General features: G+C 35.5%; 2 protein-coding genes across 4 annotated transcripts in view; one reads left to right on the top strand and one right to left on the bottom strand.

Moving 5' to 3' along the window:
• Positions 1-10606, top strand: part of PARPBP (PARP1 binding protein) — a 114714-nt gene extending 104108 nt beyond the window's left edge. For all 3 annotated transcript variants that reach the window (XM_062203026.1, XM_062203027.1, XM_062203028.1), the window contains exons 10-11: positions 6305-6437; positions 6764-10606. In XM_062203026.1, the coding sequence (XP_062059010.1) occupies positions 6305-6437; positions 6764-7092 (462 nt within the window). In that variant the 3' untranslated portion in view covers positions 7093-10606. The remainder of the gene's footprint in view (positions 1-6304; positions 6438-6763) is intronic.
• PMCH (pro-melanin concentrating hormone) lies at positions 7652-8412 on the bottom strand. The gene is made up of 2 exons (XM_062202441.1): positions 8164-8412; positions 7652-7858 (listed from the first exon to the last, which is right to left on the bottom strand). Exons 1-2 carry the CDS (start codon positions 8410-8412, stop codon positions 7652-7654), a joined length of 456 nt encoding a protein of 151 aa, XP_062058425.1.
• Positions 10607-12893: the final 2287 nt, after the last annotated feature.

Raw genomic sequence — 12893 nt, 5'->3', positions numbered from 1 at the left:
CTCCAAACTCTCTTCATCCCATTAGGAAGTATATATACTCCACTCCCCTTAATTTTGCTTTAGGACAGTCAGCCTTTGAGCCTAGAGCTAAAGGCCAGTGTCCTAGGTTCCCAGGAAGCTGGAGCAGGATCTAAAAGGGGGAGTCATATTTGTCTGGTGGGCATGACTGTGCCCTGTGTGCGTGCATGCGTGGGGTGTTTGTAGGGGGGTGGAGTGGGAAATAGCATAGTAGGATCAGAACAAGCCACCGTTGCCAAACTTAGGGTTTTACTGTTTGTGGAGGTTTATATTTTATTGGAAGCAGATAATAAACAAGTAAGTGATAAGGTATATTACAAGACTATCAGTGCTATGAAGTAAAACTGGAAAGGGGTTAAGGAGACTATATTCCTTTAAGTGTGTTTTGATTTTAGATACAATGATAATTAGATGTCTCTGAGAAGGTGATAAGCAAAGATTTTAAGGATATGAGCAATGTTTTTCATTCAAATGGAAAAATAATGGAGTTGGGATTTATTGAGTACCTACTGAGTGACAGGTGTTTGCTATACTGGCCATTCGATATCCCTCTTCTCAGTTAATCCTTGTTCAGTTCTAGAATGCATCATTTTCCATTTTTGAAAGTGTGATAATGTAAGAATAGACAGATATGTTTAGAAAACTTAACTGGGGTTACATAATTAATGGATATTTTGAAAATAATTTTTCGGCTGGCGCCGTGGCTCAACAGGCTAATCTTCCGCCTTGCGGTGCCAGCACACTGGGTTCTAGTCCCGGTTGGGGCGCCGGATTCTGTCCTGGTTGCTCCTCTTCCAGGCCAGCTCTCTGCTGTGGCCCGGGAGTGCAGTGGAGGATGGCCCAAGTCCTTGGGCCCTGCACCCCCTGGGACACCAGGATAAGCACCTGGCTCCTGCCATCGGCTCAGCGTGGTGCGCCGGCCGCGGCGGCCTTTGGAGGGTGAACCAACGGGAAAGGAAGACCTTTCTCTCTGTCTCTCCCTCTCTTTTTCTCTCTCTCTCTCTCTCTCACTGTCCACTCTGCCTGTTAAAAAAAATTTTTTTTTTCAAACTTGTTTATATACTTAGTAGTATAAAGGGGGCTTAGAACTTCAGTTTTCTTAATAGTACAACTCTTAGGATGTCTCTGAGTTTTCAGTGTTTTGACTCATTCATCTTAATTTAACTGGAGTCAGGCTTTCCTATGTGAAGCACTATTTTCCTCAAACTGGGAACCTACTAATAATTTCAATTTAAAAAGAACTTGTGGCAAAAAGACTTTTCCAATTCTTGGCAAATTTGAAGTTCATTGCAATTTTACTGTGGATAGAAATCTTTCCAAAGGGGAGGGGGGAAGCATTCTACAAAAGAAAACTTTCAATCCATTTCTCTCATGTGACTTGAACATAAAATGATTTTAACAGCCACGTCTGAATCTGGACATTATTCTTACTTGTTTAGTACTTCAAAAGTGCTTTCAAGAGGGAATTGTTTTGCTTATTTGTGATTCCAAATCAAATACACAGAGATTTGGAAGATTTGCAACAGGAAGTAATCTCAATTCTATGTAGCCACTAATCTTGTGCAGAGAAATTCAACTTTCCTGAACAAAGGCAAAGCAATCTCTTTTAAGTTATGAATATAAGCCCAGGTAGCCTACATTGTTTTAGTAATTAAAGTGAAGAAGCTGATCATAAGTTTATTTTCTGACTTGTCTTTAGAATCATTTTAGAATTAGCCTGCTCCTGAAAGATCTAATCCAACATCTTATTTTACAAGAGTACCCTCTTCATATGTGTGACTGCAATATTAACTATAGATATACGTAGCTCTCGAGTTTATATGACTTCAGTATTTTAATATGCATATTTCTAAAAATTTGGTGAGGTAAATATTATTCCCACTTATGTGTGGATAATTGACAGGCTTAGTGGTTTATCTAAGATTGTATCTAGTTTATAAGTAATAGAGCCAATATTAGAAGCCAGGTGTTTTGACTGCAAATCTGTCACTTTTCCCATCAGATTTTTTTGTGCTGCCGCCTTGGCTGGATGTCACATTGTAGGCACCAGTGACATTCATCATCCGCTAAAATCTCTAGGTCTTTTTCATATGTTGTTTTTTAGTCAGATTCTCCTCATCCTGTATATCTGTAATTGATATTTAACTTGAATACAGGACTTTGTTTATCCCCATCCATTTTCATCTTATTTTTTGCTTATGGTTCTAGCCTTCTGAAATCTTTTCATCTTTATTTTGTTACCCAATTTATTTGTTATTCCTTCCAGCTGTGTGCCAATAGCAGCTTTTATAAGTAGTATGTCTGTGATTATGGAAGCCATTGTCATAATCTCTTCAATATACTGTGTGCCTATCACATAGTTGGAACTTAAGTGGTAACTGATTTGAAAGTTATTTTTTCATATTAAAGAAAACCCATATATAATCTTTTATTAAAAAAACAATATTCTTCAATATTTAGCTACTCTTAGAATACTTATGTCCAAAAGAAATAACTAAGATCACCACAGAATTACTCTCTTATGTTTTGATATAAATAATTTTTATGGTAAATAAAGTGGTTATTTTCTTTTCACATTTAAACAAGTTCTCAGTATTTTAGGAATCTATTGACTTGGGGTGTATATTTCTGGCTTCACTCCCAATTCTTTTTTTTTTTTTTTAAACTTTTATTTAATGAATATAAATTTCCAAAGTATAGCTTATGGGTTACAATGGCTTCCCCCCTCCCATAGCTTCCCTCCCGCCTGCAACCCTCCCCTTTCCCGCTCCCTTTCCCCTTCCATTCATGTAAAGATTCATTTTCAATTCTCTTTGTATACAGAAGATCAGTTTAGTATATATTAGGTAAAGATTTCAACATTTTGCCCATATAGCAACATAAAGTGAAAAAACTACCATTGGATTACTAATTATAGCATTAAATAGCAATGTACAGCACATTAAAGACAGAGATCCTACATAATTTTTTTTTCAAATTAATTAATTTTCTATGCCATTTCCATTTTAACACCAGGTTGTTTTTTTTTTTTTTTCATTTCCAATTCTCTTTATATACAGAAGATCACTTCAGTATATAATTAGAAAAGACCTCATCAGTCTGTGCCCACACAGAAACGCAAAGTATAAAAATACTGTTTCAGTACCAGTCATAGCATCACTTGGCTTTAGATGACACATTAGGGACAGATCCCACATGGGGTGTAAGTACACAGTGACTCCTGTTGCTGACTTAACAATTTGACACTCCTGTTCATGGCATCAGTAATCTCCCTAGGCTCTAGTCATGAGTTGCCAGGGCTATGGAAGCCTTTAGAGTTCGCTGACTTTGATCTTATTCCGATAGGGTCATAGTCAAAGTGGAGGTTCTCTCCTCCCTTCGGAGAAGGGTACCTCCTTCTTTGATGGCCCCGTTCTTTCCACTGGGATCTCACTCACAGAGATCATTCATTTAGGTCTTTTTTTTTTTTTTTCCATGATATCTTGGCTTTCCATGCCTGCTATACTCTCATGGGCTCTTCCGCCAGATCGAATGCCTTGAGGGCTGATTCTGAGGCCAGAGTGTTGTTTAGGACATCTGCCATCCTATGAGTCTGCTGTGTATCCCACTTCCCATGTTGGATCTTTCTCTCCCTTTTTGATTCTATCAGTTAGTATTAGCAGATACTTGTCTTGTTTGTGTGATCTCTTTGACTCTTAGACCTATCAGAGCTATCAATTGTGAGCTGAAATTGATCACTTGGACTAGTGCGATGGCATTGGTACATGCCATCTTGATGGAATTCTAATTTCCTTCTAATGTGCACCCTGTAAGACATCAGGTTATGGCTCAAGTGATTGTGTTGCTGCCACTTGGATTAAGTTCCTTGCTCTGTTTCAGACCTGGTCTATCCTGGCCCAGCCCTTGCTGCTGAGGGCACGTGAGGAGTGAACCAGCAAATGAGAACTCTCATTATCTCTGCTTCTCTAACAAACATACAAAAATTTTTAAAACATTGCCTCCTAACTCGAGTTTTCTGAAATTGTCCTGTGGTTACTAAGGTCTCTGGAATTTCTCTGCAGTGAGGTCTTAAACGAGTAAGAAGTCACTTGTTTTGTTAACTGTTTCTAAGTAGCAAAGGTTTTTACTTAAATTGTATATTTAAAAATTAATAAAAATTGCAAAGCTTCCTAAAGATTTTTTCTTCATGCTTAATGAGACATTGAACAAACATAAGTATAGTAATTAAGAAAGACAGCTTATTATATTTTTACTTAGAGCATTTTATGGATAATGCTGATAAAGATCTTGGTGTGGGGGTCAGCACCTTCCAAGACACCTGTAGATGCTAAGACTATTTGAGTACTAAGGGAGTGACCCAAGACAGCCCCTCAGCATCTCTTCACCTGAATGGCCTTAACAAACTCTTTATAAGCCATATGTTTATAATTTTCTATAAACAATTAACTCAAGTGGAACTTAAATGTATGAAAAGATAGTGTTATTGGTTGGTATTGGTTTTGCTGATGCAAGTAAAATTTCATGGATTGTATTACTATAGTAATGATTTTTGGTGTGATTTAATGTAGACTTTATTAAGAAAATTTTAGTAGCTTTATACATTGCTTTAATTCTATGTTAATAGGATTGATAGGCCAGCGCCGAGGCTCAAGAGGCTAATCCTCCGCCTGCTGCGCTGGCACCCCGGGTTCTAGTCCTGGTTGCCCCTCTTCCAGGCCAGCTCTCTGCTATGGCCTGGGAGTGCAGTGGAGGATGGCCCAAGTGCTTGGGCCCTGCACCCACATGGGAGACCAGGAGGAAGCACCTGGCTCCTGGCTTCGGATCAGCGCTGTGCGCCGGCCGCAGCGGCCATTGGAGGGTGAACCAATGGCAAAGGAAGACCTTTCTCCCTGTCTCTCACTGTCCACTCTGCCTGTCAAAAAAAAAAAAAAAAAAGCTTCCACCATAATATGCCCTACGTAATAAGAGTTGCCTTCTTGAGAATTCATGAAGGTACTGAGATGCAAACCTGCTTTATTTCACCTATTTTGAGAGTAATAGCCTTTAGATCTTTACATTTTCACCTCTTTTCCAATTTTGTGCACTTTTATGCTTGAATGGAAGATAACTCCAGTTGTCTAATTCTTCATTCAAGCCCATAAAGCATAATTTTTAATGATCTGGGAAATAGATTCTCAGACCCCATTAGTCAGAAAGGTAGAAAATTTATTATCCTAAGGAAACTGCTTTTATGAAGCAACTGTAGAGGGGACTATTCTAATCTGTTCTAATCCTTGGGCAGTAAATTTCACATTAATGCACTGATCCTTCTGGTAATATACAATAACTGAATAACAAAGCCATGTTTTTAGATTTCATGAGTTTATCAGTAACTATTCTGTAAGCAACATTCAGCAAAATGTTATATTCTAAAGTGTTAATTTTTGGAGTTATTGATATCCAATTCAATGAATTGGACAAACTTAAGAATTTGAGGTGACTTCTAATCATTTAGAGAAATCGAACTGGATGCCATTACACATCAGCTGTAATTGTGGAAATTTGCATTATCTGTGTAGGTACCTTTGTTCTGAAATTTCTACTCCTAAAACAGCTCACTGGTTTTATGTTTGCAGAATACATTCAGAAATCTACTTTTGGCATCTTTTTCAATGGTTGAGAATTTAACTTGATTTCATTTTCTCCTATTTAATATAGAAAGTCCCATGTATGGTGTTTGAAAGATACAAGAGTATATTTTGAATTTTTGACCATTAAATCACTTGGTCAGATCATCCTATAATGGTATATTTGAATTGTCTTATTTTCCTAAAAATTTAAGTTTTAACTAAGTAACACCTTTAACATTCTCATCTTGCAGTTTTGACTTTTCATTTTCATCTTAGCCTGTCTCCCTTCTCCAGTTTAATTTTATGAATTTAATATGTATTTTTTCCCATAAGAGTTGTACTCTGCATTCTTTAATCACAGAAAATAAGTTCTTTATCATGGGTATTATTACTTGACTTAGTAAACTCACTCTGCAAAGCAGCCCACACATAGAAATGTATAGCAAGAGCCTCTGACGAGTCTAAAGTTGACTTTTTGAAACTGTTTACAAGAACGATCAAGTATACATAAAGCTGTACAGAACTAAGGTGCTAGCTGAGACGACGAAACTTTGTGAAATATGCAATAATGTTAAATGTTCCTAGTGAATAATGGTATTTGTAAGATTTTTTTGATACCTTGATTACTAATGGGTATGTATCTAGATTAAAATAAATTTTTTTCTTTCTGTTACCAGATGAAGCAATCCTTGATTAGATCCCAGTTTGCTTGTACCTGTAAGGATGACTGCCTGATAAGCAAGGATAAATGGAATATTACTTCAGCATCAAAACCTTTGTGTGTTCTTAACATGGAAAATGACCTCTCTGGTAATTGATCAGATTTGAGTAATTAAGTAAAACTAGATTACACTTCATAGTACTTTGAGAAGTAAAGGTTTATTTTTCAAGGTCTGGTTTTATTTAAAAAGTCAAGTCTACATAGAAATTTATGGCGAATAGGACAGAGTTTAAATGTATGTAGGGAATCATTTGTAGCTTAAAAAGTGAAAACAAATGTGACAATCATGTAGCTATTTGTTAACTTGTAATTTTGTAAATCACGATTAAGATATTCTTTAATCATTTTTAAAGTATTTAAAAATTCTCATGAGCAATAATTATATAATCTTTCCCCTTTTCATCTTGCATAACAGAGGGTGTAAATTCATCTGTTGGAAGATCAACAGTTGGAACAAGTTTTGAAAGTGTTCATCTGGACAGAAGTACAAGTGAAAAAGTGTCAAGAAAATCAAGTAGTCAGACAAGAAATAAAAGCTCAAAAAGGAAACAGGTGGATTTGGATGGTGAAAACATTCTCTATGAAGATGGAAATGAACCATCTCAATATAAAAATGTAAAGATAGCTAGGATACCAAACAATTCACAGAATAGATTAGATGGCAAAGTACCAAAAGGCAAGTGTACTGCCAAGGACAAATTGATTGCTGGCCAAACAAAGTTAACTCAATTTTTCAGACTCTGACTTTGTTTTTAATGTGCTTCAAATTTATGTATATGTAAAACCATTAACCAAAAATGCTGAATTTAAGAGATTAAGGTGTAAATCATGCCACTTTATTATTTTGGTCTGAAGTGTAAGGTTACTATGTTAGACATTTCTCAAAAAAACTAGCAAGTCATAGTTCATGCAGAATTTTCACAAAGTTTAATGCACAGAGCAAGCATATCACTTAGGTTATTGATACATCTTAACACTACTTTCTTTTAAAACAGGCAATTTAAATAATACACAAGTTAGGGTAACATTAAGGGCTTCTCTTTCTACTGGCAACTAAGCAGTTTTGTTTTCTTCTGAAAGGATGATGTGAACCAACAGATTTCAGACTTGCCAGCATGGTCGGTAGACTCTTCCCAGCATACACCTGAGCACTGAAGGAAAAAGAATGTACCAAATGAATCAAAGTTACAATAACCAGTTGAATGCTTTTTAATTCATGTTTTTGGCAGAAATAATATTTGATCCCAATTCAGTTAAACTCAAGAGTTTTATGATATCGATATAAAACTTGGTTTTAAAAATACTACTCACTGTCAAAATCTCTCCTTCCTATAGGAAATTTAGCAGAGTTTTCCTCATCCCCAATTTCTCTCTTGTCTTGTGTTGATTCAGTATTCTGAACTCCATTCTCAGCTGGAAAGGCTACCGATCCTTTTAGTGCAAGATAAGGCTTTAGAGCCAGATGCAGTGGCAGACCATGATTTAAGAAATTATGTTTGGAGCCTGTGTTCTGTAAAAAGAAGGTTGATTTGTATTTTAGCGGTCTTGCTAGAGATGGAGCTATCACAATTTATAGTATTCTTACTGCTTACAAATGCTCTGTACTGTTTTTGACTCCTTAAAAATACCTTATATACAAGTTTATTGGGAAAGAAACCTAGTATATATGAAATTATCAGTTGTCCTAATGCACATTGGGACTATTTGCATATACTTCTCTTTGAAAAATAAAAGTATCAATTTTATTTTTCAAAGGATTTATAGAAGTCATTTAAATTTCCATTGAAACAGAGGACAAATCCCATTACTACTTACTCTTGAATTTTTGTTTTCTTCCTCATTCATGAAAATGGTCTCATCATTTTTATATTGTTCCAGGGAAGGAGCAATGACTGATTTTTCTGCGGTATCTTCCTTCTGAAAGGCTTTTCCCATCCTAAATGTATTAAGTACCATGTCATCTTCTAAATTTCTTATGGACTTGGAAGCCGAAAGCAAAATACCTTGAGAAAACAGAGCAAAAGTTAGTAATAATACGTAGGAAGAGAGGCTCATTTTTGCCATTCGTAGTTTGATGTTTGCATAGAGTCGAATTTGCAGTCAACCTACTTGGTAAATGAATCCCTACCTTTATATATTTTTCAGCTTGAATAGAAGACACTTCAAGTGCTTACACTTTGATTATTTCAGAAATGACTCATCACAGAGGCTAACCTTTTACATAGCTGCTAATACCTGCATTGTTTCGGTTTTAATGGCATATTTGAGTGAATTCTCAGAATCTGATTAAAATCCTAGGTAGAATGCTTTCTGTTGAGTAGATTATAGTCTCTTGAAAATGGGTTGTTATTAAGGAAGACCACAGGACATCAGGCTCTGTTATTGTTTCCTTCTGTGTATTTTCTGATTAAGCAAGATATTAAAACTTAAGTTACTTTACTCAACAATAATAAGGATGAAAGTTTTGTTTCCCTTTAATCCTGATTAAATTGAAATAAACTTTATAAAGATTCTTGTATAGATACTTGATATAATCTTTGGTGATTAAAGTAAATATACTTAATGTGAATAAAAAAGCCAGTCATGTTACATCTAGAACTGACCTTTCAGGTGTATTTTGTCTGCATTTTAAAAAGGATGATGCTGGTCTATTGATGAATTTAGTAACAAAAAGAGGTCATGAAACTAGTGTTTATGTGCTCCATAAATATGAAGCACATACATTAGTTTTGAATAATGTGTGTATGTTGTATGCATTTTGACTGTTTCAGAATTTCTAATTTTGACCCCAATGAATAAGAATACATTCTGTATGTCTTCTGGTACACATGTGTAAGAGCTTACATAAGATATCTTACTAGGTGTGGGGGTCATGTAATGTGTATGTTCAGCTTTGCTAATTCTAAAATGTTTCAGAATAGGAGTAACTGGTATTACACCTGTAAGGTTTGAGAATTCCCCATGCTCTGTGCCATTGGGTATATCGTTGTCTTTTTGGTTTATATTTCTCTAATTACCAAAGGGTTTGAGTGTTTCATAGGTTTGAGCCATTTAAAATTATGTAAAAAATTTTAAAATATTTAAAAGACAACTAAATATCACTCAGCTTGTGACTCTTCAACTCCTTTGTGGTGTCCTTTTGTAAACCAAATAGTTTTTTTTAGTGGTTATTGTTTTTTAGAAATGCTTCCCAAAAGTGGGATTTTTTACATACCTGTATTTCCATATGTTTCAAAGCTTAAGTGTTTTGACTTTCATATCATGTTTAAATTCTTAATTCATCTAGAAGCTTGTGAGATAGGATATTGGAAAACGCAAAATTCTGTAACAGTAATTCACCTGGTCTGCACTACCTCTTTGTGGTATATAGGATTTCCATAAATGGATGGATATGTTTCTGACCTCTCTAATCCACCACCAAACCTATAATCTTACCAGATATTAAAAGTTAAGATATGTTAGGTCCAGTTTCCCAGCTCTCTCCTCACCCACCAGTTTTTCCTCCACAGTAGTTTGACTATTCCTGACCATTTCTTTTCCATATAAACCTTTAAATCAGCTTTTCTTGTACTGTATGAAAATGTGATGGGGTTTTAAGTGTGTATTGGTTAATGTTAGTTTTGGAGAGGAGCTGTTCCCCTTAAGATATGTTGTTATGCATCAATATGGTAGTTTTCTCTATTTGCTTAGGTATTTCACCTTTCACAACATTTTGTAACTTTCTTCATAAAGATCTTACATATCTTTGTGGACAGAATTATAATTACATTCCCCATTTTTGGTAATTTAAATGATATCCTTAAAAATGACCTTTTCTAATACTATAGCTGGTGTGTGCATATAATTGGTTTATGTGTAGTGATATGACATAGAAAAAACTGAGTAGATGATTCTTTGGAATTTCCCATGAAGACAATTGATGTAAATAATGGCCTCCGTTGCTTTTTGCAAGTCTGTATTCCACGTGTTCATGTGTTTATACACACTGGCTAAAACCAGTAGGAAATGGAAATGACAGACATCTTTGCAATATTGCTTATTTTACAGAAAAGGTTTAATATTTTACCACTGAGGATGTTTCCTGTAGATTTCCCATGGACTCTTCCTGTAAAGTACAGCATGTTCTCTTCCATTTTTGGATTACTATTAGTTTTTGTCATGAATTTGTTGAATCTTATTGAATGCTTTTTCTGTATATATGGAGTTAACAGCTTTTTCTAATCTTATTCATGAAGCCTAATAAATATATAACTGGATTTATTTGGGACATTTGACTTAGTGTATTTTACATTTATTATCTTGAGACTGATCTGTAATTTCCCTTTCTAAAAAAAAAAAAAAAGAAAATTGAAACACAGAAACAGTGAAAGTGCACGAGAGAGCTCCTCTGTACAGTTTGAGCTAGGAACTCATCAAGGTCTCCCGCATGAGTGGTAGGGACCCAATTACTTAACCCGTCGTCAGCTCCCTCCCCGGACTTGGCATTAGGCAGGATGCTGGAATCCAGGGTGGAGATGAGACTTGAACCTGGGCGCTGATACTAAAATGCCACTTAGGATGCCCACATCCTGTATTAACCACCATGCCAAACACCTGCCCCAGCTCTTGTATTGACTTTGGGTTTTACATGAATGTTCACAAACTTCATAGAAGGGGCAAGTTTATTCTTTGTCTTGTTAAACTATCTGAGCTTGTGTGTGTGTTTTTTTTCCTTTAATGACTGATTTGCTTTCTCCAGTAGCTCTAGGAATATTCACCTTTTGTTTCTTTGTAGTTATAGGAATTTAATGGTGTAGCATGCCACTTCACTGAAGCATGTGGTATCAGAGCTGCACACAATTACTGTTACTGATTCTCTTGGGGAATATTTAAATCCTATTAGGCAAATATTTTCTGAGTATTTATCAAAAGACTCTGAAGTCCTCCTGTTTATTTGATCTTAGAGCTTATTTTTTAATGTTGTTGGTTAAACCCTAGTTTGTTTCCCAGGGCTTAAACCTGCTTCAGAGGTGCTAATAAGTACAAGTCCTTGTTAATGGTGATCTTGTCTCATAACTGCTGTTCTGGGAATGTAATAAATATTAATCATTATGTACTTTGTTTTAAATTTCCACTGTATGAATTGGTTTGGCTCATCTTCACCCAAAATTGGGATCAGATCCAAAACAGTTTGATGGCTTAGAAAAATTAGTTAATGTTTTCCTTTATTTTGCTTAAACTATCATAGCCTTTGAACATTATAAGGCTTTCCCATAACCATTTAATTATGGAGATAGTTTCCAGTTTAAAAAACTTTTTAAAAATTGGTTACTCTGATGTGTAATGAAGCATGGATTTCATTGATGCTAAATATGAAATGTCCCCAAATGGTAGAAAGGAATTTGAGGAAAAGAATATTGCCAGATGGGCTTGGGTCATTTAAAAGCCTTGGAAAGGCAAAAAGGTAATATCAAATGCAATCTTCATTTTATAAATCCTGCTAACACTATATTTGTAAATCATTTCATATTAGATTTTTCCTTTTATTAACGTATCTTCGCTATGAGATGCTAGTAAATTCACCTTAACTCAAAAGGCAGTTGCTCATTGGTTTTCTGAGAACTTTGAATTTCTTAATGGCTAATTATTAGTGTAGAATTTAAGATTGTTCACTCCTACTGTTAAAAGATAAAGTGCCTTCTCAGATTTTTACACTGAATAGCCCATATTCTTCTGCCTCATTTCTAAAATTAGCATTTTACTTGTATCCTTCTATCCTACCATTAATCTTAATACATTTCAAAAATTGCATGTATCAGTATGCTTTCCATTAAAAACTTTATATAACATTAACTGGAATTTAATTTGTTTAGCTTCCTTTTGAGTTAAAGTTTACAGAAAATAAAATTAATCATTTGCAGAAGGAACTTCAAGAAGTTCATGGGAAATGCATGTAATACAAAGTGTGCATAGATTAATTGTTTGCTTCAAAATAAAATTGTGCTAATTTCTTATGACATATCCGGGCATGCTATAGTTTGAGTCATTAATAAGGCAGCAGTTTCAGAAGGGCTCCTATTAAAGCAACATGAGTTCTGCTAAAGTTGAAAGAACATCAATTTATTATGAAGCTATAAAACTTGGGTGAAAGAATAGTGAATTTATTCATCTATTATGAAAAGTTGATGGGGCAGTCCCTTAAGGAAATCAGTTTACAAATAAAAGATTTGAAAGGCAGAGTTGGAGAGACAGAAAGGTCTTCCATCTGCTGGTTCATTTCCAAGTGGCCACAATGGTTGGAGCTGGGCTAATGCAGAGCCAGGAGCTTCTGGGTCTCCCACATGGGTGCAGAGGCCCAAGGACTTGGGCCATCTTCCACTGCTTTCCCAGATGTGTTAGCGGGGAGTTAGATCAGAAGTGGAGCATCAGGGAACCAAACCTGTGCCATTTCTTATATTCAAAACCAAACAAACAAACAAACAATGGCTACCAAGAGGTAGAAGTGGTCTGGTCAAAATAAAAATGGGCTGGTCAAGAGCAATGGTCGTGGCAACAGTTGATTTTTT

This window comes from Lepus europaeus, chromosome 10 (genome assembly GCF_033115175.1).
Source record: "Lepus europaeus isolate LE1 chromosome 10, mLepTim1.pri, whole genome shotgun sequence".
NCBI classification, from domain to species: Eukaryota; Metazoa; Chordata; class Mammalia; order Lagomorpha; family Leporidae; genus Lepus; species Lepus europaeus.
This window is presented reverse-complemented; position numbering and strand designations above follow the sequence as displayed.